The sequence below is a fragment of the Podarcis cretensis genome (genome assembly GCF_951804945.1).
Source record: "Podarcis cretensis genome assembly, chromosome: 10".
Classification (NCBI taxonomy): domain Eukaryota; kingdom Metazoa; phylum Chordata; class Lepidosauria; order Squamata; family Lacertidae; genus Podarcis; species Podarcis cretensis.
Window position 1 is genome coordinate 45,561,276 of NC_137179.1, and position 27,851 is coordinate 45,589,126.

The 27,851-nt window shown below is 43.6% G+C and overlaps 1 protein-coding gene across 2 annotated transcripts in view; it reads left to right on the forward strand.

Annotated features, from left to right (window-relative positions):
• The first annotated feature begins 10,657 nt into the window (after nt 1-10,657).
• The window catches only part of PTPRR (protein tyrosine phosphatase receptor type R), a 117,807-nt gene continuing 100,613 nt past the window's right edge, over nt 10,658-27,851 (forward strand). The window contains exon 1 of one of the 2 annotated variants that reach the window (XM_079993503.1): nt 10,658-10,834. In XM_079993503.1, coding sequence (XP_079849629.1) covers nt 10,774-10,834 — 61 coding nt within the window. In that variant the 5' untranslated portion in view covers nt 10,658-10,773. Of the gene's footprint in view, nt 10,835-20,409; nt 20,488-27,851 lie in introns of those variants that run through there. The other variant, XM_079993504.1, reaches the window with a different exon arrangement.

The window sequence follows — 27,851 nt, forward strand, 5'->3', positions numbered from 1 at the left end:
GAAACACATACCCACAGAATTCACAGTCTCAGACATGGATAAAAACTGCACAACTGGAGGAAATAAAATGATGTGGGCATGAAGTGTTGGTGGGCATGTGTGCATAATGCTTCCTGCAATAACATACAGCACTATCAGGAGCCGGCACACCCATGAGGCAAGGTGAGGCAACTGCCTCAGGTTGCAGGATCCACAGAGGCAGCAGATCCCAATGTAGATCTTTATTCCCCTGCCTGCTTTTGATGTAGAACTTTGCTCACCCATTCTTCCTTGGAAAGGAGGGGGGTGCCATTTTGTGGTTCACCTCAGGTGCCAAAATGCCTTGGGCTGGCCCTGAGCACTGTCCTAAACCAAACCCTCTGCATATGGGCTGGACAAGAATGATTAAAAGAAGTCTTTCCAACCTTTCCTTGAAAACCTACAAATTTGGAAATCATGCAACCTCCTATATTGCCCATTGGTATTCTCCAGTGAACAACCAGGCATGAGCTGTGTGCATGATGCTAAACATCCTTCTGTAATACAGATGTGTTGGTGAATTTCTGTGAATGATGACAAAGAAGCATGACGGGTCTCAAGGACTTTCGGGATCACGCTGTTCTTGACTAAAGAGGTGCACTCTGCTCTCTTGCATTGGACCTTCTGAAATAGACCATGCAAACACAACATAAAAGAGTCCTGTTTTACTAATGAGTTTCCCAAGAACATTTAACATTGCATCAAGCAGCACACCAGCATTTGCTGACCAGTTCATGATCTTCTATGTGGCAGAGGAAGATAAACTATTGACTTGTTATCAATATGTAACCAGGATCAGTTTATCTGACCTAAACTGCCAGCAGTTTCTGTGCTTCCTTCTCTAGCTCCAAGGAACAACAGCTCTTTGCAGTTTTGAAAGCTAGAGGGTTTTTTGTTGGAGAAGGAGAAGGAGCTCCCAGTTGCCTTGAGCTGAAATTGAAGATTAAACATCTCATTCTTCATTATGAATCAGTTCAGGATTCCTCTTGGCTTTCATTAAGAAGAACAAGAAGGCTGCTATAAAGTTTGGATGGCGTTTACTCCAGTAATCCAGGAGGCATTAAAGCCAGGATCTGTCATTCCCCTTCCCCCCAAAAAATGAAATGTTTCACAGGGGATCTGTTTGGATTTTGGCAAGTTACAAAGATATCTGCCAACTGTCAGCTTTTTTACAAACTGGAGAGCTTGGAAGCTGTCATTTTAAAGATGTGTGCATTGCTTCCTTGAATGCTGCAACCTTCACACCTGCCAGAAAATGTCAGCTTGTTTGTGCCAAGAATAAAAATGTGGACATATGTCTCATTCTCCATATAAAAAGTACAGCGTCTATATTTTTGTATCTACTCCCTGACGAAAGTCAGTCATGCTTTTCCTGCAAATCAGAGATGCAGAGAACATAAGAGCCATCTGGGATCCAGGTAAGAGTCTGTTTCAGGGTGGAGAACCTCAGGCCTGGGGGGTCAAATGAGGTCTTCAATGCCTCTCTGTCTGGGCCTCAGGACTCCCCCTGGCAACACCCCTTCACTGCCACACACCCCTACTGGCACTGCTTCCTAACCTCCATGAATGTTTTCCCCTCACTGGAAAGCTTTGTTGAATTCTGGTAACGCTTTTTGCTTGCCTGGATGCAAGATAGAGAAGGATGTGTGAGTATTTGTAGAAACTTAGGCACCTGTATAAAGGAAAAATGTACATTAATTGCCCCACCTACTTTTGCCTCTGGTCCCGCCAACCACTGGCATGTGGCTCCCGGAAGGTTGCCCACAGAGTACTTTGACTTTCAACAAAATACCTCACCACAGACTCCTGAGTAAACTTAGCAGTCAAAGAATAGGAAGAGAGGTCAGAAATTGGTTGAGCTGCAGCAAGCAAGGTGTAGGAATAAATGGACAGTTCTCCAGATGGAGAGAAGAAAATGGAGTCCACTCCAAGGTCAGAATTCGAACCTGTTCTTTTTAACCTGATCTAGAGTTAGGAGTAGGCAGTGAGGTGGCCAAGTTTGCTGATAAACTAAATTGTTCAGGGTCATTAAAACGAAAAGAGATTACAAAGAGCTCCAAAAAGGATTTCTCCAAACTGAGGGAATGGGCAATAAAATGTTGGACACAATTCAATGTAAACTCCCTGCTTCCTGCTACTTAACCAGTTCCTTACCCAGAAGAGAACCTCTCCATGACTGCTAAGCTAACTCAGGAGTCTTTGGTGAGGTACTTTGTTGAAATAGTTTTGAAAGTCTAAGTACACTCTGCTGACTGGATCGCCTCTGTCTGAATGCTTGTTGGCACTCTCAGAGAACTGCCTGAGAATCTGGAGATTCCAATTAATCATGTTAATAGCCATCGGTTGGCCTACGCCGCCTTAAAGAATCTTAGGTCCAACATTCAGGAAAGAACAATGAACATCTTTTGCCAAACACTTACCAAAGGGGGAAACTGCTCTCTGTTGATAGTCAACGCTTTCTGTTTCAGTGATGTATGAGTTTGTGTAAGGTGGCATTCCACCACAGAAGACATATATTAACAAAGAAGGTTAATGAATGTCTGGAATCCAATATTACATTTTCTCTGATGTAGCAATGCAATGTGAAAAAAGCAAGAACTAAGACTGTCTTAGATTGATCCACCTTCCATGTGTTTTTTCTACATTACTGAGAAAGACTAAGAACTCATGGAGAGTATACATTCTTGACAAAATATGTAATAAGCAGCATAATGACATTATCCACACAGATATAATTGTCATTATACAGAGAAATTACCTCTGTGACCCCAAAGCAACTTCAGAATGCAACTCTTATAAGGTAGAAATCAGCAGCCATTTTCCCCAGTCCATTAATGCATGCGGTGTTCATATTATCTTGTCCAATTCATATTTGCAGGATTTAAGTACTGTACACTGTGTAGTTCTCCTACACAACCATTTGATCAAAAAACTGTCATGAACAATCCCAGAAATCCCAGAATAGCGTTGAAGTTGACATGTTGGAAAGTGCTCACCCTCTGGCTACTACGCTGTCATTCCAAGTCATCCTCGCTGCTGACCAAATCTGTACTTTCCAAGAATAAATCTTGTGAAATTGTGTAGTCAACATATTTAGACGGAATGGAAGAAAATCCCAGTAATGGGAGCACTTAAGACTAGTTTCCACTGAAAATCAAACGAGCTAAATTGCAACAAGCAACTCCATCTTGGCATACACATTAATCTTTGTCCTCTTTACAGCCAGCTTATTTTAAAGAATAATAAGATTGATATTTATGCCTTTCGTAATGAAATTAAACTGATACTCAGTGAAAGATGCAGCAGATCCACACCATGTATTTAAAGCACACCCAACACACATTTAAAGAACATGACTTTCCCCAAAGAATTCTGGGAACTGTAGATTAATTCCCAGTACCCTTAACAAACTACAGCTCCCAGGGTTCTTCGGGGGACACCGCATGCTTTAAATGTATAGTGTGGATCTGGCCATAACTGGAGAACTTGGAGAGCCAGTGTGGGGAAGCAAATAAGAGGGCTAGGTTTGGACTAGCTGCACTTGGGGTCAAATCCTTGGACAGGTACATAAAATCAGAGTACAGGATCACCATCACCACCAGTGTTAGCACACCTCTTTTAAGCACTTTAGGATGAGATTTGAAGATGGCTGGTCATCTGTGTGGATAATGTCATTACACAGTTTAGTAGCTGGTTGGTACTGGCATTAGTTGTATCTGTATTCTGAACAGTCTGGAGTTTCCTGTGTCTGTTCCATTCTTGTTGGAGAGAGACAATTGACGTGCTTGTCAAGCTTCCGAACTGGTGTGTCCTCTAAGCCTTCTATGATGCCCTTTCTTGTGTCATACTGACTCCAAGCAGGTCGTTCACTTTAGGGGAAAAGAGCCAGACAGACGCAGAGATACTTTGTCCATGCCATACTTCTGCTCCCCGCCCCCCCTTCAGCTTTCTGAAGGATTTCATGATGGCACAGACTTGAGCATGAATCTTTTACTGCCACTTACTGGAAACAGGCATCACTGCAGCCAGTAAAACTCCTGAAAATTGCTCTCAAGAAACAGACCCCTAGGTGTTTGCTTTCCAAGAGTACAGTAGTACCTCGGGCTACATATGCTTCAGGTTACATACGTTTCAGGTTACAGACTCCACTATCCCAGAAATAGTACCTTGGGTTAAGAACTTTGCTTCAGGATGAGAACAGAAATCATGCTCCGGCAGTGCAGCAGCAGGAGGAGGCCCCATTAGCTAAAGTGGTGCTTCAGGTTAAGAACAGTTTCAGGTTAAGAACAGACCTTCAGAATGAATTAAGTAGTTAACCTGAGGTACCACTGTACTGGTAATTCAAGGTCAATATATATGTACCAAGATGGCAGGTGTTTTTTGGTTTTTTTGTAATGATGAAGATGATGAAACAATTTGAACTGTAGCTCAGTGAGAGGTAAACTCCAGTTCCTAGGATGTACAATGTGGATAACATTCACACACTATGTTTCCCATAGAATGCTCTGAGAAACAGACAAGGAGGAGATGAAGGCAGAAGTCCTACCCACTAGTTTGTTTCTAGCAAAATGTATTTGGAGGTATATTACCTCTGAATACAGAGGTTCTGTTTTCCTATCATGGTTAAATACAGTCCCAAAAAACACATTTAGTTTGCAATCAACTATGCACTTTCAAGAGGGAGTCCCATTGAACTCAGTGATGCTTACTTCTCAGACATGCATAGGATCACACCATTACTGGCAAAATCATCACCAGACAGATTCCTAAATGCACTTATCTCTATCAATCTGTTGCTCGGGGTCTCAGAAAATGTCACTGTTTTCAACTTACAGGTGGAAAAAAAATTGTATCTTCACATGTCTTCCTTGTTGTCCCCTGTTCTTAGAACCCACTCATCAAGACCAGCCACCCTTTCTCCAAACAGTTTAAAGAAAATTACAGAAGACCTATAATTTTGGATTATCTCTATTACCAAGAGAAAGGTAAACTGCTGTGTTGAGTTAGGAGACTGAAGTAAATTCTAGTTGGGAAGACAACTTAATATGCTCAGTTGCTAGGGAAACCAGACACATCAGATATGGAGTTTACTCCTGCGATGCAGTAAAGACACTAACCCACCATAATCCAACCCACGAGTTTCTCAGGTTTGATACTGTGGGAAAGTAATATCCCTGGTGATAAAGCACCACAGCTAATAGGACAATAAAGGCCCATGAGGCAAGGAGATCAGCAGCAATACTGGAGAGGAGAAACTCCTCTTTAAGTCTTCCAATTGAAATCTCATGAGATTGAGATCCCACCCACTTCCCTTGTTGGAACACACTTCTCAGCAAGGCTTGTGTGGAACCAACTTCACTATCATTTCAGTCGCAGTTTTTATCCTCCTGCACATGTGGGGAGCTCTCATGTTGTAACAGTGGCTTGGTTCACATGGCACACGAAGCCAAACCATGGTTTAGCGTGAACATATGAGTGGGCATCTCTTAGAAAGAAGCCTTGCTGCTCCCAGGCCCTTTGTGCTGTTGCACCACACTGAGTTGAGCCAAGGATTGGTTTAGCATTTTGTCCAAATCTGGGTTCGTGATCTAAGTCTCTCCCAGGCTAACCACACATGGTAAATCAAGAGCAGGCCTTGGTGACAGCTCAATGCACATCTGGAGAGAGCTTAACCATGAGCCAAGGGTTAGATGACATGTTGAGCCTAACTTTGGCTTATCTTAGTGTGGTAGCAAAAAGGAGGGAGGGAGGGGGCAAAGCAGCTGTGAGCTCCTCTGCAGGAACCTGGTTTACACTAAACCATGGTTTGGCTCAGTATGACCAGTGAGCCAGGTCACTATGTTGCGTGCGTTTTCCACAGTTGTTATTGTACCACCATTGTGCCATTTAATATTTTTCCCATTGTATTCTATAGAGCCAGTGTGGTGTAGGGGTTAAGAGAGGTAGACTCGTAATCTGGGGAACCAGGTTCACGTCTCCCCTCCTCCACATACAGCTGCTGGGTGACCTTGGGCTAGTCACACTTCTTTGAAGTCTCTCAGCCCCACTCACCTCACAGAGTGTTTGTTGTGGGGGAGGAAGGGAAAGGAGAATGTTAGCCGCTTTGAGACTCCTTTGGGTAGTGATAAAGCGGGATATCAAATCCAAACTCCTCCTCCTCTTCTTCTTCTTCTTGTGTTGAGACTTTTTTGTATAAAGCAATATACAAGTCTAATAAATTGAATCACTTGTGACTTCCTTACTTTGGGGACAGACAATTGTATGGGCACAACCATCAGAGGTAAGACAGTTCTGACCACCATGGCTTCTTGACAAAGCATTCTGGGAACTGTAATATGCTGAGATCTCTAGTCCTAGCTTTGCTATAGGGAAAGAATTATTAAACCAGTTTTAAGTCTGTGGTGTGGATTCCTGGAGAGATTTAGCACTTCTATCCTTTATTTGTAAACCATATGTCAGGTGTCCTTTATTATGCAGATGCATACATTAAGTGCATTTTACGACAATGTAGACAGCCCTTTGTTATGTGGCCCACTCTCTTTCCCATGGGCAACCAAATGTTAACTCCTTGGTTGAACATACGAAAAAGTCATAATGAATGTATGTCACACAGCTTTGAACGTTACTTATATATATATATATATATATATATATATATATATATATATATATATTATATATATATATATATATATATATATATATATAATTTTTATTATTTTTCCAATTTTAAGACAAAACAACATACACACATCAACAAACAAAAACAAACACACAGATATAATTTCATAACCTCATTTTCATAAGCCTTCTTTCTCGGGCTTCCCCATACCTCACCCTTTTTGCATCCATATTTTACAATTTTTCAGCAACCCTTTACTCCAATTAATTAAAACTTATTATCTTTCTCAATTTCATCTTATTTCAACAAACAAATTCCGCTGCAATTGTATATCTTCCTCTCCCTTGACATTTTAGCACTCATCAATATTATAACAGTTCTTAAGATAAGCTTTGAACTTCTTCCAGTCTTCCTCCACCGTCTCTTTCTCTTGGTCACGGATTCTGCCAGTCATTTCTGCCAATCCCATAAAGTCAATCACTTTCGTCTGCCATTCTTCCAGTGTGGGGAGTTCTTGTGTCTTCCAATAGCTTTGAACGTTACTTAACTGAGGCGAACAAGGAACTGAGTGGGCACGAATTTAACCAGGCAGGTTCCCACAGACCATTGCAAAGTGTTTCTCAGACAACAGCTTGCAAACCCAGTTTGAAATTATCTCGTCTGCTTCTGCTTATCTTGACATAAGTTTTTTTAAAAAAACAAACAAACACTGCAGTAAGCGAATAGGTTTCAAATTATGGAGTGGAGGAAGAGGAGTTGAACATAACTGAGGAAAATATTCTTTTTAAAAAAATATGGTGCATTGACTAGCATTAATAAAACCTGCGCTTTAAGATGCTGCTCTTATCAGATATTTTACATTAAAAAGGATAATTATCCTTCTTAGTTACTAATATCTTAAATAGGTGAGGGGCCATACCTTATGCCTTGAATGCAGAAGACCCAAGGCTAGTAAAAAGCGTCAAATATCATGCAGTGAGGAAAAACTTCTCCGTGAGACTTTGGAGGGTGTTGCCAGGTAGAGTAAATATGGGACAAAGCAACTTGTAGCTCCCCCTATTGTTGTTGGGCTCTCATCAGCCCTGACTACCAGCCATACTAATGAATTCCAACAACATATAGAAGGTCACAGGTTCCTCATCCTTGGGAAGAGGGAAAGATTGTTAACCCCTCTGGAAACTGTAGCTCTGTGAGGGGAACAGGGGTATTCTAACATCTCTCAGCGCCATTAACAACCACACTTCCCGGGATTCTTTGCAGGAAGCCATGATGGTTTAAAGTGGTATGATACCACTTTAAATGTATAGTGCAGATGAGGCACTCATCTCACGAAGAATGGTTGAGAAGTCCTGCATATGTTTATCTTGGAGGAGAGAAATTAAGGGGAGGCATGAGGCATGTCTTCAAGGGTCTGAAGTGCTGTCATGTAGAAGATTAAGCAGACCTGCTCTCTTTAGACTTGCTTTAGAGGGCAAAACTAGAACAAATGGGTGGAAATGGAAATGGAAATGGGCCCAGAATTATAAGGAACTTCTCTACCAGAGGTATTTAAGCAAAAAGTGGATAGACATATCTCAAAGGCTCTGTAGTCACAAGATTCATATACTGAGCAGTGTGCTTGATATGAAGACTTCGAAGGTCTCTAAATAATAACCAATAACCAATAACCAACAACGTTCTACTTTGGGATATGAGGAGATATGAGCAGACTACTCCTTTCCAAAGAAAGCCCCACAAAGCCTTTTCTTGGCTGTAAATGTTGCCTGCTGTCTTGTGGACAAAATACGGAGCAGAACTTTTTCAATCGGGATGCCAACCCTGTGGGGTACCTTACTTCCTGACCCAGCTACCCCCGACATTAAACATTTTTAGATCATGTGTTGTTTGTATCATTTTCTGGTTTTGCATTAAAACTCTCGTTGTTGTCGTCTCCCCCCCTCCCCCCGATCTGCTGCTCCATTGTTTTCATGAAAAAGATTTTTTAGCTTTGTATTTTACCTGGATTTAACACTGTGTGTTAAAAGTGCAGACTAGAAATGTGTCAAATAAATAAATAAATAAATAAATGTTGTCGTTTTTGTTTTTATCCTTTGAAGCTATGATTTTATTGTTGCAAATTGGATTTTATTTTATGTTGTCAGCTGCTCTGATTTCTTTTTTTTTGAAGAAGAGGAACAAAGTTCTTCTTCTCTTCTCTTCTCTTCTCTCTCTCTCTTTTTGAAGCAACAGGCTATTTCTTTCTCAGTAGTCTTGGAATCTTGGAAATGATGCTCTGCATGTCATTTATGGATGAGGAAAGGAATTATGGGGCTTTCTGAAAGCGAAGATTGACTCTGCTGTCTGTAATTGCCTCTTCTTTCCCCAAGTCAAGGTTGTTGTTGTTTTTTGACTGGGGGAGGCATGGGAATTGGCACAAGAGATGCAAAACCCAGTTTGAGGTGGGCGCAACTAGAAAGGTGCTTGACCTGATGGACCTGTGGCAACTCTTGCAGTAGCCCTTCCCTGCCATCAGTGAGCATGTGCTATTATGCATGTCTCTAACAACTGTGTGTGTGTGTGTGTGTGCACTCACAAATGACACATTTGATATGGGCTGACTGTGCAAATAGCACACATTCCCTCCCTCCAAGTCAAGGTGAAAATGATGCTGATGATGCTTCATTTATATGCCACTTTTCCTCCCAGGAGCTCCTGATGGTATACATGGTCCTCAACCCCCAAATTTTATCTTCACAAAAACCTTGTGAGGTAGGTTAGGCTGAGATATAACAGCTGGCCCAAACTGTCACCCAGTGAGCTTCCAGACTTAACATGGCTATGAACCCCGATCTCCCAGCTCCTAGTACAACACTTTAACCACTACTTCTGATGTTGGCACAGTCAGTCAAATTCAGTCAGAAATTCTCTAGCACTTCCTTTTTGAATTATATGGGGAAATCTGTTATTTGTTCATGGATGGGAATAAATGCATGACACATAAGGTTGCTATGTTTGCTTTAGCAGCCCAACAGCTCAGAAAAAATATAATTTTATCACATGGGGTGCCATGTGCTGGTGACCACCTCTGCTAAAATGTACTTCATTTCTGCAGCAGCCAGTGGTTTCTAACAAATGCACCTGACAGACAGGCTGAAGCAGAAAAATCCCACACATGCCCCTCTCTCCCTCTTTATATAATATTACATGTAAAGTAGTAATACAGTGGTACCTCGGGTTAAGTACTTAATTTGTTCCAGAGGTCCGTTCTTAACCTGAAACTGTTCTTAACCTGAAGCACCACTTTAGCTAATGGGGCCTCCCGCTGCCGCCACACCACCGGAGCACGATTTCTGTTCTCATCCTGAAGCAAAGTTCTTAACCCGAGGTACTATTTCTGGGTTAGTGGAGTCTGTAACCTGAAGCGTATGTAACCTGAAGCGTATGTAACCCGAGGTACCACTGTATACTGAACTTTCATGGCACTCAAATTCAACTGTCTGAGGCGGCTGCAACATGGCCCTCTCACTTTGCCTCATGGTAGGGCTGGCTCAACTGGCTGGAACAGTTTTTATGGAGTTGGAGGCAGAAAATATGGTGGTCACTGCTTGGGCAACTGTAGAGAGTTAACCCAACTGTCTGTGTATGCACGGTGGCTGGATGGGTGAAAAGAAAGGGTGGCGGAATAGCTCGGTGGGTAAGCATGAGGCTCTAAATCTCAAGGTCGTGGGTTTGAGTCCCATAAGATCCCTTCACATTGCAGGGGGTTGGGATGGATGACCCTCGTGGTCCCTTCCACTTCCGACCAGCTGTGGAAGAGAGAGCTAGTCTCTAGGCTCTTCCATTGCTCCTTCTTCCCCGTCCTCAACTGCCTTTCCAGACCCAGGGATCCCCCCTCTCCTCCCAGCTCCCCGAGCCTGTCCACTTGGATGCCTGCCTGCCATCATACAAGCGCCCCTCCGGGCAGCCCCTTCCGCCGGCAGCCGGCTGGGGCGGCCAAGGGGCCGTCTCTCGGCTCGCCGCAGCTGCGCACGCGCCGTTTCCTCCAGCGTGCTCATTAACCAGGAAGGAGGAAAACCTGATGGGAAGCAAAACCCCGAGCGCGGCCAGAGCGAGCGAGGCGGAGATCGGCGCTCTCCCAGCCGCAGGCGCGCACCATGTGGACGACAGCAGCCTGCCTGCCCGTGGCGTGCCTCTTGCTCCAGCTCCAGGCTGCAGGTAAACACGCAAGAGGACCCAATCTGGCCGTGCTAGGATGGCGTGCAGAGCAGCCGAGGCTTGGGCTAGGAGGGTTGGAAGGGGTCTCTCTGAGCGCCCGGGCACGTTGAGAGGGAGAGAGGGAGGGAGAATCGGGGCCATTAAACCACCTGTTGGGTAGTTCCCCTCCTTGGGTGCGGGGCCACCATCTTTTATTGGCGTCCCAGGAAGGGTTTTGGGGCTGAAAAACGAGCAAATCGGCGTTGGATCCTCCCCGCTGTTCATCTGCGCGTTTTTGTGGGTCATTTGCTTTTGCGCGTTCCAAAGGGTGGATTTGGAGCAATAGCTTGTTCGCTTTAGCAGAGGCAGACCATCTGGTTTGTAGCTCCGGCGACGTGTTTTAGCCCCGCCGTAATCTGGGCTAGATTCGCCTCGAGCTCTCCCCCAGCAGCCGGAGCTGCTTCTCTCGAAAGCTGAAGATCCCTCTTTTGTTCGGGAAAAGTGTCTGTTTTCTGCCCAGACAGGAGCAGTTTGGGGGGAGCGGATGGGGCTGTTTTCTGTCGGTGTTGTCTGGTGTGGGCGCCTCTGTCCGTCTGTGTACAGTGCATGTTTTCGGGTTTCAGCACCAGGGTCAGCGACAAGCCGAAATACCTAGAAATGCGAAGCAGCGGGGAACAGGGCCAGACAATTTCTACATCTTGCAATCATATGGTCCCCGCTGTCCTGAGCTCTGTTAATAAGAATTACGGTAATTCAAAACAACACAGCATTGCAAACGCTCAGCTGCTGCCCTTCCAGGTAACAAGAGATCGAAGGACTAGAGGTTTATGCCTGTGCACCTCTTTGGTTTGTTTGCAGGGGAAATCGCACAAGTCATTATTGTAGCATGATGGAGGCTGCGCTTTAAATGCGTGCGGGGATGTGGAAGTAGCATTTTAGGAAAGGTGAAATCCTGCTGCGACAGCTCTCTCTTGTGCAATAGCCATACAGCGGGGATAATAAATCCCCTCTCTGCTTACCTAGCAAAAGCTTTGCCGCCTTCGGGGAAACGCTGCAATTAAAGCATTACAGCCCCCCCCTCCGTGAACACCTTTTTAATCTTGGCCATCGGTTTTAGACTAGTTATTATATGCTTGAATTTCTGCACAGAAAGAGAAAGATGCTTCAGAGAATATCGCAATCGTCTTGGGCTCCTGATCCCCTTCATTTAAAGTGCAAGGTCCTCATTTGAAACAGAAGGACCATTACTTAAAGATAACTCTCTGTTAACAGAACCACAGCACCACCTCATTTCAGCAAACATTGCTGTTAAGTTCTTCCTGCAATGAAAATGGATGTCGTCTGCTAAGGAGCTTCACTCCCAGTTTGTCTGAGTGGTCTTACATGGCTACAGTTTGGTGGTGGGGAGATGTTAGTTGCCCGAGGGGTTTGTTTGGAAAAATCGAAGAAAGAAAAATCTTGCGGACTCAATACCTCACTAATCACAGGCACACACTGATTTGGAGTTGGGCATCCCTCCCCCAGCTGGTCATATTTTGTTGCATAAAACTCAGGTATTGCATAAAACTCAGGTGTTTAACATGCCTTTTCAGAAGCAAATACTGTTGCATTCAATGGGAATAACTCTTTTAGGATTGCAGTTTTGAGCCATCTGTCTAATAAGTGGAATGATGTACCTTCTCTCACTCCTGCTAGTTTAATGCAACATTTTTATAATCTCTAATTGTATCTAGTTAGTGTTGGATGATGGAGGCTGCAAGCCTGTATCTACTTACCTGGGAGTAAGTTCCACTGAACAACAGTGAAACTTACATCTGAGTACATATTATAAGACTGTTCAGTGAGAACCCTTAAGGCCCTGAGCGCTCTCTGTATCTCTGCATTCATATGGATGATTTGCCCCTGGAGGGCTTCCACCTGTGGACCTCCATCTTCACAGATGGACCTTTCTCTCCACAGTAACCTCTGGCCCCTGGGATGTACTCTTGGGGACTGCAACGTTGCACCCTAAAACCAACTATACAATGCAAAATATTTCAGAGATACAGTATAGTGGAAACAGAGACTGGTGCAGCATATAATACAAATTGTGGATCAGATAAACCTAAAGCCTACCAAAGGAAATTGTTTTTTGCCCTATGGCATAAGAGAAGGTGCCAACTGAGCCTCACGGGGCAAATACTTCCAGAGTTTAAGTGTGGCCACAGAGAAAGGCCCTTTTTTATGCCCCTCAACTGATCTTCCACCATGGCTGGGACATTCTAAACTTGCATGTCTGCATGTGTTTGGATGGTAGTCACCTAAAGTTTACTCGGAGAAGACTCATTAAAACGACAGCATATGACTAAGCTAAGTCTTAATTTCACTGATTTTACTCTGAGTAAAACTTAGCTGACTATTGTCCTTTATTGCCCTGAAGCTCAATCCAGAAGAGGGTAGGTAGATCACTGCCACTTTTCTTTTTTAGTGGGAGTGGATCACAGTCTCTTGGGAGTTGGACATGCCTGGACTATAGGAAAGGAGAGCCTGTGTGTGTTCAGCTGTAGACTCTCCTCACCGTCAGGAACTTTACATCAGGTGGATAGGCTCTGCTTATAGGCACATAGGTTGCCCTTTTTGGTGGTCTGCTGAATACATGGGCATGGAGGTGTGTTTTAATGGGCAGTCGCACCTCCACATGGACAAGCACATCTACGTACTTTGAGTGTGTAGGCGTAACAATTGAAGAGCCATTCGATTTGCCTAGGATTGCATCTGTGCAGCCCACTCCAATGGAAACCCAGTCCTATTTATTTCATTTGAATCTTATTTCATGAATCAATATTCTTAAGAATGAAGTCTTGGCTTATAGGGCACGACCTCAAGCACATCTAGCTGGAGTAAGCTACAAGTAAATGGGTTTAGGATCACAATCCACTATGCAAAGGATATCTCAGTTGGTAGAGCATGAGACTCTTAATTTCAGGGACATGGGTTCAAACCCCATGCATTGCAGAGGGTTGGACTACATGACCCTTGCAGTCCCTTCCAGTTCTATGATCCTGTGTCTTTTAGTTCTCATGGTGGAAGTAAGCCTGTGTCTAAGCTGCACTGCTTCATAATGCTTCTCTATTAAAAACAACAACTTTGCACATAAAATACTTGGCGTCAGGGAAGTGTTCTAGCTTAGCCTTCTCCAAGACATTCTGGTTTTCTAAGTGAGAGGATTATTATTTTTAATGGAGTAATTTTCACTCTGGAGAGCCCTCGCGTACCGCCTAAAACTATACCTACCTGATACATGGCTTGATATTATGCACACAAATTTTGTTGGGCTTCCCCATATTGCTCTTGTGATACACCTAACTACGATTCCTGGATCTCTTGCATACAGCAAAAGAGGAATCTGGCCAACAAGATTGTGAAATTCATCTAATCATGGACTACAGTTATGAATTATACATGGTTGTTTCCATCTATAGCCATCAGCTGCATTGCACTTAGTGTGGCTGTGAGTCTCTCATTATATCCCCTCTGTGAGATGTGGCTGAAACATCTCTGATTCTCAGTATGGCTCCCATTCTGTGGTACAAGTGGAGACTTTCTCAGTGTGGAGTTAACAATAAGCAACACATTAAAAAAATCTCTAGCATTCACTAAGTTAGGAAGGAAAATAGGTTTGTGGGCTTTGATTAGATGAGCTCCAGGATACCATTGGCCAGAAGTTTGATTCCTGTTGTTGTTGTTGGTGTCGTTGTATGGGAGAGATCCAAGAACCATATAGTTTGGTTTATTGCTATAGCAATAGAAGAAAGCTGATTGAAACAAAGTGACTGTGCTTTGGGTATGAGAGGACAGCCCCCAGCTGTGCCGTGGTTTAAATCTCCTTTGGCCACTCCTCCCTCCAGTGCTGATTGGCTGGTGGGGTCCCGCCCATGGGTGGGATGGGTGGGACCCTGCCCCTGCATTGATCTCCGCCCCCAGGTGGATCACTGCAAGGCCCTAGACCCGGCCACAGCACCGCCCACCAAAAAGTTAAGCAGACTTAAAAAACACATAGGCTGTACAGCATCTTTAGTGCACATCTTATCCCATTGACTGGGTGTGGAGGATGTCCTATGTAAGTGAAAGGCTTGCACTGACAATGCCTACAGGTTAACAAAAAGAATGCCACATAGGTTTGTTGGTTCAGTAAAAGGCAGCAAGGTGATATACAGCATACAAAATTACAGTAAGATCATTAAAAGCACCAGTAAAATATATAAATAAATACTGGTTGGTAAAAAGAAATTCACATTGTAAAGGCATGTCTGAATAACACAGTTTTTAGGAGACATCTTAAGGAAGGCAGTAATGACATCTAAAACTGGTAGATATATCAAGTACTGTGCCAAACACCTACCTTGGAGTATTTATTTACATTAGAGTATTTATTTAAAGGCTATGAGTGCAATTCAGCTCATTAAAATGAATTGGCATAAGCTGCGTAACTGCTGGATTGCAGCCAATGAATCACATCTATAGGGCAGATCTGTCCCTGTCCTTTACTGGATCCTGGTCATTTGGGGAAGGTTTTGGGTAGTTTTGTTCAGCATCAGAACTTGGTCACCACCACTAGGAGATGATTGATTCGGAAGATCTTTATGTAAGCCTCAAAAACAAATCTATCGGGTCACATTAAAGCTCTCAGCAATAATGCTATGCTGACAAATTATCCTGAATTTTTCAGCCATTCTACCACAAATTTCTGTAAAAATCTCATGAGTGGAATTCAGAACTCACCTTACCTCTGGCATGGCCAAAGGATGCTTGTGAGTGTCCTTTCATTCTACAGATCCACAAGTTCTGCACACTTGGAACAGAGGAAGCTGCCTTATATGAAGCCAGGCTGTTGGTCCATCTGGCTCAGTATTGTTGACACTGACTGACAGCAGTTCTTCAGAGTTTCAGACAGGGATTGAACCTGGGACCTTTTGCATGAGAAGCAGATTGTCTGCCACTAACTGGGCTATGACCTTTCCTCAGATGGCCATGCTACCTGAAAACTCTATGTTGTCCTAGCGTTGACTTTTCATAAGTTCAAGGACCCTGCTTACCATGTGCCTGACAGCTGTGCATTGTTGTTGTTGTTGTTGTTTAGTCGGTTTGCTTTTATAGAAATCAGCACAGAAATAAATAAAGGAAGCACTTCCCTTAAAACAAAACCAGTGCGTGAACTGATCTTAGGGGCTCAGCAGCCACCCTCCCTACTTCCCATGCTTCAATCAAAACCCAGGGGAATACATCATGAGAACTCCTCCCTTGAGTTCTTTTCTTCCCAGGAACAGGAAGCACAGGCAACTCTGTAGGCTGCAGAGCCCTGAAGAAATGTTTCATGGGATGGAAAAACACCCACACTACCCACATCAACCTCACAGGAATAAAGCAAGCTTGATACTGCACCCAACCTGCAAGTGAGGTAGAAAAACAGAAGGCTCTTTCGCAGGTAAGAAATTGGGGGGACAGGTTTCAGCACAGCACTGGCTGACAACGATTTATTTTATTTTACTTTATTTTATATCCTATATTTTAATTGGTGCAGGACCCAAGGCAGATCACAGCAAGAATGAAAACAGATGCAGCTAAGAACATGCATAGAACAGTTAGGAAATTTTGCATATTAAAACCAGCACTGAATCAAAACAAGTTAAAAGCATCCAAAAGCACAAGAGGAGAAGAAAATGTACAACACCCATCATTAAAGGATCTTGTCACAACAGCCAGTTAATGGCCAAAGACCCTTCTAAACAAAAAAGTCATTGCTTGCTGGTGAAAGAAAACCAGAGAGGGGGCCGGCCTGGACTCCCATGGAAGGGAGTTTCACAATCTAGGAGCAGCCCTCGACAAGACTCTCTCACATATCCTCACCAAATGTGTGGTGAGTGTGACAGGACAGAGAAAAGTGTCTGCTGAAGATCTAAAAATCCAAGTAGGCTCGGATAGGTTTGGAACATAGGAAACCACCTTATATGGATTCAGGCCAGTGGTTCATCTGGCTCAGGGTGGTTGGTACTGACTGAAAGTTGCTCTCCTGGCTTTCAGAAAGCAGTCTTTCCAGCATTACCAGGAAATGGATGGATTGAATCTGTGACCTTTTAATAATCATAATAATTTTATTATTTATACCCTGTTCATCTGCCTGGGTTTCCCCAGCCACTCTGGGCAGCTTACAGTACATATAGAAACATGGTAAATCATCAAATATTAAAAGCTTTCTGATACAGGGCTGCCTTCAGATGTCTTCTAAAAGTTGTGTAGGTCTTTATTTCCTTGACATCTGATGAGAGGGCGTTCCGCAGGGAGGGCCACTATTGAGAAGGCCTTCTTCGTGGTTCCCTGTAACTTCACTTCTCACAGTGAGGGAACAGCCAGAAAGCCCTCAGAGAAGGACCTCACTGTCCCGGGGGTGGAGATGCTCCTTCAGGTATACTGGGCTGAGGTCATTTGGGACTTCAAAGGTCAGCACCAACACTTTGAATTGTGCTCAGAAACATACTGGGAGCCAGTGAAGATTCTTTTGGACCGGTGTTTTATGGTCCTGGGGGCCACTCCCAGTCACCAGTCTAGCTGCCACATTCTGGATTAGTTGTAGTTTCCAAGTCACCTTCAAAGGTAGCCCCATGTAGAGCGCAATTGCAGTAGTCCAAGCGGGAGCTAACTAGAGCATGCACCACTCTGGAGAGACTGCCTGTGGGCAGGTAGGGTATCAGCATACCAGATGGATCTGGTAGACATAGAATTGACCTGTGCCTCCATGGACAGCAATGAGTCTAAAATGACTGCCAGGCTGCACACCTGGTCCTTCAGGGGCACAGTTACCCCATTCAGGACCAGGGAGTCCCCACGCAATAAAGCATATGCCAGGCATAGGCAAACGCAGCCCTCCAGGTGTTTTGGGACTACAACTCCCATCATCCATGACCACTGGTCCTATTAGCTAGGGATGATGGGAGTTGTAGTCCCAAATCATCTGGAGGGCCGAGTTTGCCTATGCCTGGCATATGCTCTACTGACCCTTTCTGGTTTAACTAAAGCAGGGATGGGGAATCTGTGGTTCTCCAAATGTTATTGGGCTCCAATTCCTATTGGCCCCAGCGAACATAATCAGAAATGACAGGAGATCAAAAACATCTAGGTGTTTGTGAGGCACAGGTTCACCATCCCTGAGTCTTTATCATCCTGGTGCCTTCCAGGTATTGCAGGACTCCAGCTCCCACCATCCTCGACCGTTGGCCATGCTGGCTGGGGCCTGATGGAGAGCGCCTGCTTGATGAAGGCTGATCTTCATATTGCCTACATGCCATGCTCCAGGAGCTCTGCCTAAACTGAAGCAGAGAAGAACAAAACATATTATCTTGAGAGAAGAGCTTGTCACCACGGAGGTGGACTGCTCAGTGTGATCCAACTACATTCTACGGGAATGCAATTTCCAAGTGCAGAATTATTTTAGGGGGAAGGAGGACTTGCGCTGCTAGGTACATCGCCAGTCTACTATGCATATGAAAAGAATATTTAGAATGAGCGTAGCCGACTCTGCTTTGAAACGTGTTTAGAATTCTGCTTCACGGCATTAATTAATTTAAACACTTTCCAGCCATTATCCCTTAAATTTGTTCTGCTGCAGAAGGTTCCCTGCTGAAATTTTATTAGGACGTAATCTATGCTAGGAGGATGTAGACAATTATCTTTTTTTCTATGTGAAAGCTCAGCAGACATATTACAAAGTTATCTTTTGCTTTGTTTCAGAAGAAGCTAGTTAGGGTGTGTTCATGTGAAATAGCTTGGTGGTTCTGCATTGAGAGGTGTGTGTCTGTCTCTGTGTGAGTGTGTGTGTTATTACATTGAAAAATATCTTCAAATCTGTAGGATGGAAGAATATTGGTAGAGAAGATTCTGACCAATCCAGGACTTGTGTGGTAATATATGGGCTGAGTGGACTCAATCTCACTTTAGAAATGTGATGGAGTGGTTGCATATTTGTTGTTGTTGTTGTTTCAAAGCATACCTATATTTTATTATGCTGCCAACATACCCCTGTTGGAAACCAATACAGTGGCACGTTGAAATCTGCCTTTATGCACATGGTAAAGCAATCAAATGAGCACTGCATGGTGTAAGTCACATTGATTGATTTCCTGACATTTCTATCCTTCCTTTGTTCTGTTGTGAAACTCAAGGTTCCTCAGCAGTTGCCCATCAGGGCATTGACCCAAACCCAGACCTGATTAGCATCAGCAAGGTGCTAGCTTTATGTGTCTTTATGTGCCTGTCAGCACCGCTGTAATCCAGCAGACAGAGATTTGAGAGTGAGATTGAGGAGGCCTGGGTTCCACGTGTCCTGCAGATCTTAGTATGATCCTAAGGAAATCTTTATCTGTCAACTGAGAAGAGTGATGAACTGGGATATATTTGGAGATTTCTTTCCATTGTACGTGAAACTTGAGAAAGCTGCTCCCAGTCAGTGTGGACAGCACTCAAGTAGATGGACCAATGGTCTGATTCAGTATAAGGCAGCTTTGTACATTGCTAATGGGATGGGGGTGATGCTGTGGGTTAAACCACAGAGCCTAGGACTTGCCGATCAGAAGGTCGGCAGTTCGAATCCCCACAACGGGGTGAGCTCCCGTTGCTCAGTCTCTGCTCCTGCCAACCTAGCAGTTCGAAAGCACATCAAAGTGCAATTAGATAAATAGGTACCGCTCCGGCGGGAAGGTAAATGGCGTTTCCGTGTGCTGCTCTGGTTCGCCAGAAGCGGCTTAGTCATGCTGGCCACATGACCTGGAAGCTGTATGCCAGCTCCCTCGGCCAATAAAGCAAGATGAGCGCCACAACCCCAGAGTTGGTCACGACTGGACCTAATGGTCAGGGGTCCCTTTACCTTTACCTTTACCTTTAATGGGATGGTACATATAGGAGTAAATGGTACTTCCGATAGCTTCACTGATTTTACTTAATGCCGTGTGAAGAACAAGCAACAAATAAATTTATATTCAAAAACAAGGCAGATGCTCCAGAATATCTAACACATGAACACAGCCTTGGATGCATGAAAATAATCCTAAATTCATTCCTTGTAAAGTGAGATTATCCATTCTGTTCAATGGAATCTCAGGGACGATGAAAAAAAGGCACCTTCTGGAAAATGTCCAAGTTTTGTGCAACATTAAATGAATCAATATTCTGTGTATGAGTGAGTCAGGATTGTGAATACATTAGGGACCGATCCATCAACTCTTAATTCACATGAGTGTACCACAGAAATCCAATTGCCCACAATATCAGATTTCCACTTCACTTAAAAGTTGGTTGTGAAATACATCTCTATACAGTAGTCAGAAGCTCAAATAAGATTTATTCTCAGTGACTTCGAGCCTGTCAGATTTTCGCTTAAAAGTGTACCGAACAGTATTTTATTATTTCACAAAGTATATTTTAAATGCATGTTAAAATATGCAAAATCAAGGAAGAGCTTTGCTCTGGATGCAATGGATTTAGGGGAGGGGAAATGCAGGCAATGAGTCTGTCGCAACTGGCATGTGACCTCCTGGTCATTTGAGATGGATTTGTTAAGCAGATATTACAGATGCCAGGGATGCTAGCTCCAGATGGCTCTGTACTCAGTTGGACATTGAGCATCATTTGAAAGCATCCTTTGGGTAAATATGTTCTATGCTTTGGTTTGTTTAATTGGGAAAGGGGATATAATTAAAGCAAGCTATTTGTCTAAGCAGTTTTCAGTAGAGTTGTCCATGGAATCAGATATGTGCGTTTACTTATGGGGTTTGAGATGGGGAGAACGCACTCTTTATACTCGCACTGCTTCCTCTGCCTTCAATTATCACCAAAATATTGCAAGCAGACGTAACTCTAAGTAAGTAGGTTTTAGAATTCAGTCCTCCAAGTGGCACCAGGTTTGTTATCTTTTTGGCACCAACTGAAGATGTATTTGTATTTATTTAGGATTAATAGTGATTATTATAATAGGTTTTGTTTTGTTTTTTACCTTCCTGGCTCTGGGTTTCTGTGGTTTTTAAGAACAACTTCTTTTTTTAATGCTTTTAATTTACTCGGTATATTTTGCTATTGATAACTGTTGTTTTAATTGATTGCTTTAATGGTTAGGCTCCCTGATCTTCTTAAGACTGAATAAAAACACTGTAAATAAACAACTACTTCTATCCATGTCTCTCTTTAACTAGGGGCGGAAGACCTGTGGCCTCTGAATGCTGATAGGCTCCAACTCTCGGCAGGCATGGTAAAAATGCTCAGGGATTATGGGAGTTGCAGTCTAGCAACATGCGAAGGGTCACAGGTTTCCACCCCGTGTTTTAAACCATAAGAGTAGGCCAGGTGAACAGAACTTTTGGCCCTGTAGATATTGCTGAACTGTAACTCCCATCACCACCACCCCCGACAAGCACGGAAAATGGCCTGGGATGATGGGAACTGTAGTTCATCAACATCTAGAGGCCCAAAGCTTCCCCACATGTGGAACAGGTGATGTGATAATGGTTATCATCAGTGCACACATACTTGTAAGATTAAAAATGGTAGCTGGAATTATTAAACAGGTACATGGGATGCTGAATGAATATAGAGAACAACATCAACTTGAAGTACAGAATCTCTTCTTTGAAGTCAGTTGAAATCTATGAATTTCCAAACACAAGTCCATAATAGTACAAAGCTGGATGCGTGCACACTTTCTGTGTAGAGTTTAAGAATACAAGTTATGTGGTGGGGCTGAGTACAGCTGAAGTCGGGGTTAGATGTACTGTATTTACTCAAATGTAACACGCATCTTTTTTTGGGCCAAATTACACCGCAAAAATTAGGATACACATTAGATTTGATGGCACCAGCAAATACTTTTTTGGTTTCAAGGTTTTGAAAATTGAGGTGTGCATTAGATTCGATGGTGCATTAGATTCACGTAAATACAGTAGTAATTTGGTTGTCTTCATGAGAATCAGTGTGATCTAGGGATGTGAGAGGAGGCTTGAAAGATGAGGAATCTGGATTTGAACCATGACTGGGAGAGTTTGGAGCATCAATCCTCTAAGGCTGTTCAGTGGTAACAACAGTGATGTTTCTTGCAGGGTGTGTAGGAAACTACAGGCGCAATCGTATGCAAACTGGCATGGTCAGTTGAACTCAGTTGGACTTTCTTCTGAGTAAACATGCTTTGCCTCATGCCAGGTTTAAGATAAACACTGGAACACACTCTGCACAAAGACAGCAATAAGGATGTTGACCACAGGTTCATGCTTTTCAAGTGTTTAACATGGAAACTGTACGCTCTTATAAAATTGCAGCCAATTTTGGAGGGAGGGGAAAGGCAGCAGTGAGCCTGGCATGGTGCGGACACAGCTGCAGAAGCACTGAAATGGCTCCGCTGCCATGGCTGCACCTGCCAAGCTCCTTACTTATAGAAGGAGCTATAAGTAGCCCCCTTCCTCCTCCTGGTGTTGAACGGTGTTTGAAAGGTGGGAGAGGAAAGTAGCCCCACTCAGCTGCCCCACCAGTTGTCTTTTTTTCCACTGTTGAAGAAAAAAGGGCATGGGAACCTGTAGTTTCAGAAACAAAAGTTAGCACTCCTTGTTAGGAGGAGATGGCATCGTAAATTTTTTTATTTTTTCTTCCTTATTGCAGTAGGACACTAGGACAAAAATAGCCACTGAAAGATTAACAACTCTATCACGAGTTCTCACTCGTTAGATTTGCCTCCAACTGTCAATTAATGGTCCAGTTGATTAATCTGATTAAAACTTGCAGTCCTGATTTATTAGGAGTAGTCTTTGTTGTTAAGTGCATTGAATAGGAGGATAGAAGAGGCAGCCTGTTCTCTCAGTAGGAAGCACCATCTGCTGTGAAGAGGTGGCGAGTGGGATGTCGGGTCAATTCAAAACCTATACAGCGCATCCAATAGATTTTATTGATAGCTATAGTGTGTGTGTGTGTGTGTTGAGGAATGAGGGCATAAAAAATACCTGAAACAGAGGTCTGAATGGTAGGTCAGATCTAGATTGAGAAATGAGACCAGGAAAGCGACAGTGGTGATAAGAGACAGAACCTGCCTTAAGAAAAATAAATCTTTTTCCTTCTTCAACAGTAATCAAAAGAAACCCAATTTCAATTAGAATGACTACCCAATCACAAAAGGAGCCAATACTCTCAGATTTTTTTTCCATCATTACACTGAGATCAGGTAATTGTATGAAAAGGATTTTATCTTTTTATTCAGTGGAAACAGGAAATTCTTTCTCTTTTTCATTTTAGAGAAAGACAAAACATATTAGGGGGTAGGTTCTAATTTTTTTCTGTTTTTCAGAGCCTATCTGCGTGGTAGGCTCTGAAAAAGAAAGTCCTCAAGGTTGGGAAGCTCGGGCGTGAAGTAGTTTTCCATTCCTGAACATCCCCATAGACCCAAGATAATTACCAGAGGATAAGTGAAATAACCTGCCATTAAGCTGACTAATTATAATTCACTGGATTTTATTCATGCCAACAGAATGGCAGATACCATGTGTCGTTGCCTCTCACTAAGAGGAGTAAGCCATCCCTGCGAGGTCAAAATCCATATGACCAAATTGTCCCAGTGGGAATGTGGGGTGAGGTGTGTGATGAAAGGCTTGTGCGATTCTTCACCCTGACTGTAATTCCCAAGTCAACCTGTATTTAATGTTGTGAAGCTCCTGAAAGTTAGCTGAATGAAAAACCAGAATGCTCACTGAGTAGTGAGCGACGAAGCAGTCATATTACCCCAGTGGTGGGAAACCTTCATCCTGGGAGCTGAATGTGACAATTTAGGCCTCTCTGTCTAGGCTTTCTCCCTAGGCCACATCTATCACTGATCCAAGTGTTTTTGCCTGGCTAAAATGCGTCCTTGATGCCCTGGCTCAGTTGATAGAGCATGGGACTCTTAATCTGAGGGTTGTGGGTTCAAGTCTCATGTTAGGCAAAAATATTCCTGCATTACAGGGGGGGTTGGACTACAAGATTCTTGGGGGTCCTTCCAATTCTACAGTTCCAGGATTTTAACTCTGACAATGTCTCTTGTGTGTCTGGATTGAAGGTACGGAGTGTTTGAATGTGCGTAAAAACTAGCTTAGTGTACAAAGCTAAACGTCGTATTTGTTGCTTCACCCATTTCCGCCCCTGACCTCCACACCACGAGCAAGCAGCATTCAAAAGGTTGCCAAGAAGTGATGTGGCAGTGACATGGCGTTCAGATTGAAAAATGTTCCCCACCCCTGTGGTACTCCTTTTGTACAAGCAAAGCACACAATTTCATCAATCCACATTCCCACCATGTCAGAGTCGTGGTGTAGATTGTTTTTCAAAGTATCAATTTTCACTGCTTGCTCTAAAACAGGGTTTCCCAAACTTCGGTCTCCAGCTGCTTTTGGACTACAATTCCCATCATCCCTGGCTGCTGGTCTGGCTAGCTAGGGAAGATGGGAGTTGTAGTCCAAAAATAGCTGAGAAGCTCTGCTCTAAAATGAAAAAAGGGCATGAGTAATTGCCAAGATACTTCAATATGGTTTCGTCAGGAGGGGGGACAGGGGAAAATTAAGCTGAAAGCCCCTTAGCGCCAACACTAAATATTTGTTCCCCTTTGGGGCATGCTTGAGGTGGGAGGTGAAAACATCAGTCCTTCCAAGATATTGGGGAAGTATAACAAAGGGATCCAAAAATGTTGGTTGGCTCTACGTTTTCATGGCACTGTCTCAAAATGATTACTGTTCTAAAAATAGAACTGACCACTTTTGCAACAAAGGGAGAGAATGTTGGGAGTCTGGAAGAAGAATTCCATTTCTGGAAGAATTATTTCTGTTACGTTACGTTATAAATATTAACTGATGGCCTTTTGTAGCTGCTCAACGACCTGGAATATTAGGCAGCTGAAACGGGCTGTGTATGTTTCCAGAGGTTAACGCTGCTATAGAGGTAGTGTCGGTGCATTGTTATGCTTATGTATAATTATCTTGACAGGTGTCAACTCAGATTTCTTTGATGTGAACACCTGCCCGTTTGGTGCCTAGACTGCAAGCCTGAATCTAATATCTAATGGCTACTGAAATATATATAAATGTCAATCACTCTTGGCTTGATTTTTTTTTTTTGTTTCGTTACAGGTTTCTTTTTTTGTTTTTCCTGGCTTGCTCACATAGTTGTAAACCTGTTGTCTGGTTCTCTTTCTACAAAAGCACAGAATTAAATGTCACCTGAACACAACTAGAAAAGCACTCACTTGCATAATTGTCCCATTGCATCTGTTTGCAAGATCTGAGTTTTGGAATCTCCTTGAGCATCCAGAAACTCTGCATAGTTCTTGGGGGGTGGGGGGGGTTTCTTCTTCCATGGAACTTCAGCTTCCTTAATTTTTACATCACAGTTCTAAAGTTCAGATGCTACAATTGCACTGGGCATACATCTATCCTTTCCCCCTCTCTCAGGTTACTGAATTTTTTCTCACTACTACGGTAACTCTGCTATACTCAGCCTTGTCCATCACTTACCAAAGTTCAGATGCTGCTACTGCACATGGTCTTCCATCTACCCATCCATCCTTACCCCCTCTCTTAGGTTATTGAACTACTTTCTGGCTATTTAACTGTGTTTTATTTTGCCTTTTCCATCACTTACCAAAGTGAAGTGACAGACTACAATTCACTCTACAGCAGGAGACTTAATATTCTTGAAGTCTGTGCATGTGAGAATGTTTCCATATGATCTCATACACATGGAGAATGATAATGTTCAGTTGTCCTTTTGTGTTACTGAATTCACATGATTCCTCCTCCAACCAGCAACCAAAAATTAAGAAAAGGCAAAAGTGTTTTTTACCGTAAAAACTTGTCTGAAATTGTCTAATAATTCTGACCTCTTCCTATATAATGCGTTCTTAAAATAGGGAAATATCAAAATTTGCCTAAACAGAGCTTCCTTCCTAGAGCTAATAGAGTCTGCAATGGAGGGTGTTGCACCCAGTGCTATTTTTCTAGAAAAAGAGGTGTTGGAACTCACCATGAATGCCTCCCTTGTTTTCTTATAACAGCAATGGTGCCCACATGAGAGGTGCCAAAACTCGGTTCTGGTGAGTTCTTGCTGGAAATAAAGCCCTGGTTACACTCCTTTCCATGTGTTTCATAGTCCCAATAAAATCCACCCCTGCTCTCTGCTCCTTCTTGTTTTAAGGACACAGCAACAAGGGATGCATTTAGCTTCCTATCTAGTTTTACCCTTAGCCCAGGCTTGGGTGGAGTACAAATCTGAGAAGCTAAGAATTCTAAAAGAAAGGAACTCCTGAAATCTTTCCTCTATATGTTTGTTTGGAAGCACCTTACCCCTGTACCATAGCTGTCAACCGTCCCTTATTTGGCGGGAAACTCACTTATCAGAGCACCGTGTCCCGCTGTTGTCCCTTATTGATGATGTCCCTTAAATTTCCTGGGTTTCATGCTCGCGCAGCTCGGGAGGGAAGCAGCAGCTCGGGGTCCTCTGCCTTGAGAGAGAGCACGCGCACGAGCTGTTGCGTCTCCGTCTCTCCCTTTTCCCCCTCAGGGGCTCATCGTGAGGAGACGGGTGGTGGCGGGCAAGCAGGCAGCTTCTCTCTTGCAAGACTTCCGCCGTGCTGCCAGGAGAAGCCGGAGGCGGCAGCGGCAGCTGAGGAGGCGGCCTGAGGGAGGAGGAAGAGGAGGGGATGGGGAGGGAAGCAGAAGGGCGGCACTTCAGCGGCCGCCGTGGCACTGCAACCGCCTCATGCCGGGCTCGCAAGCGGCGTGGGCGAGAGTCTCTCTCCCTCCCCCCCTCTCTTGGGCAGGGAAGGGCTGATGGAGCAGCCCCAACATGCTGCTTGCAGACCCTCCAACCAATGCAGCATCTTAATGTAGAGATTTCCCCCTCTGCATCCCTTTGATAACTCTATTTTTATAAATCATTTGTCCATCCATAGTTCAAATTTTTACTACAAGTTTTCTGTCAATTCTACCAATGTATGTAACTCTTTACAATAGCTTTTCAACTAAATTATAAACTTTCCCCATTCTTTATTAAAGAGATCCTCTTCCTGGTTTCTAATTCTGCCTGTAAGCTTTGCCATCTTGACATTGTTCATCAGTTTTGCCTGCCACTCTTCTTTGGTCGGAGTTGTAGACCCTTAGGATCATCTAGTCCAACCCCCTGCAAAACACAGTCAGTCACAGCAAAAGCAGCATGGCTCCATCAGTGCCAGATTTCTGCATAAGCTAAGCAAAATCCCTTATTTTGGCTGCTGATCCCTTATTTTTGAGGCTGCTGGTCCCTTATTTTCAAATCTGTAAGCTGACAGCTATGCCCTGTACACTCCTGTAAAATAGGAGAGGGAGCCCACCCTAGATAGCCAGCCCAAGAGGGGAGCAAGTTGAGACTATTGCTAGGGCCCCCAAGGCCAAAAGGGTCACAAACTAGCTTCAGTGCCCATCAAAGAGGACTTGAGAGAGAATGAAAGAATGCCATGCCTCTTCTAGGTTTAAGGGACAAACAGTGAACTTGCTTTGGTCATGGATCCACCAACTCCTGGAGCTGGTTCTGCCCTGTACAAAACCTCTTAAACTCCCCAAGCACAGAATAGCTGAGGCTTCCGCTTTTCTGTGCTTGTTTTCCACAGGAACTTTTGTGTTGCCCTGAGGGACCATCTCTCATGGCGTTGGAGCACGGCGCTGTGTTTCTGTCACGCACCAGCATAGACTGATACACCAAGAGTCAAAAGTCTGCTCTGTTGCTTTGTTGTTTTTTTCACGCACACTTAATAATGACAAACAGGAATCGCATTAAGCAGGCCTTAACAGCTTCCATTCACTCTGCGTCCTCAGTGCAAGCCAGACGGTAATGAGCATGTTTTGTGCTTTTTAAAGTGTAGGCAACATTCAGCGATTAGTCAAGTCCTTTCATGAAGCGGGAGATTTTTGTGTGGGTTGCCGTTTTGAGGCCAAATTCTGATCTCACCGATACGACCGGATCCAAAGACCACTAATAT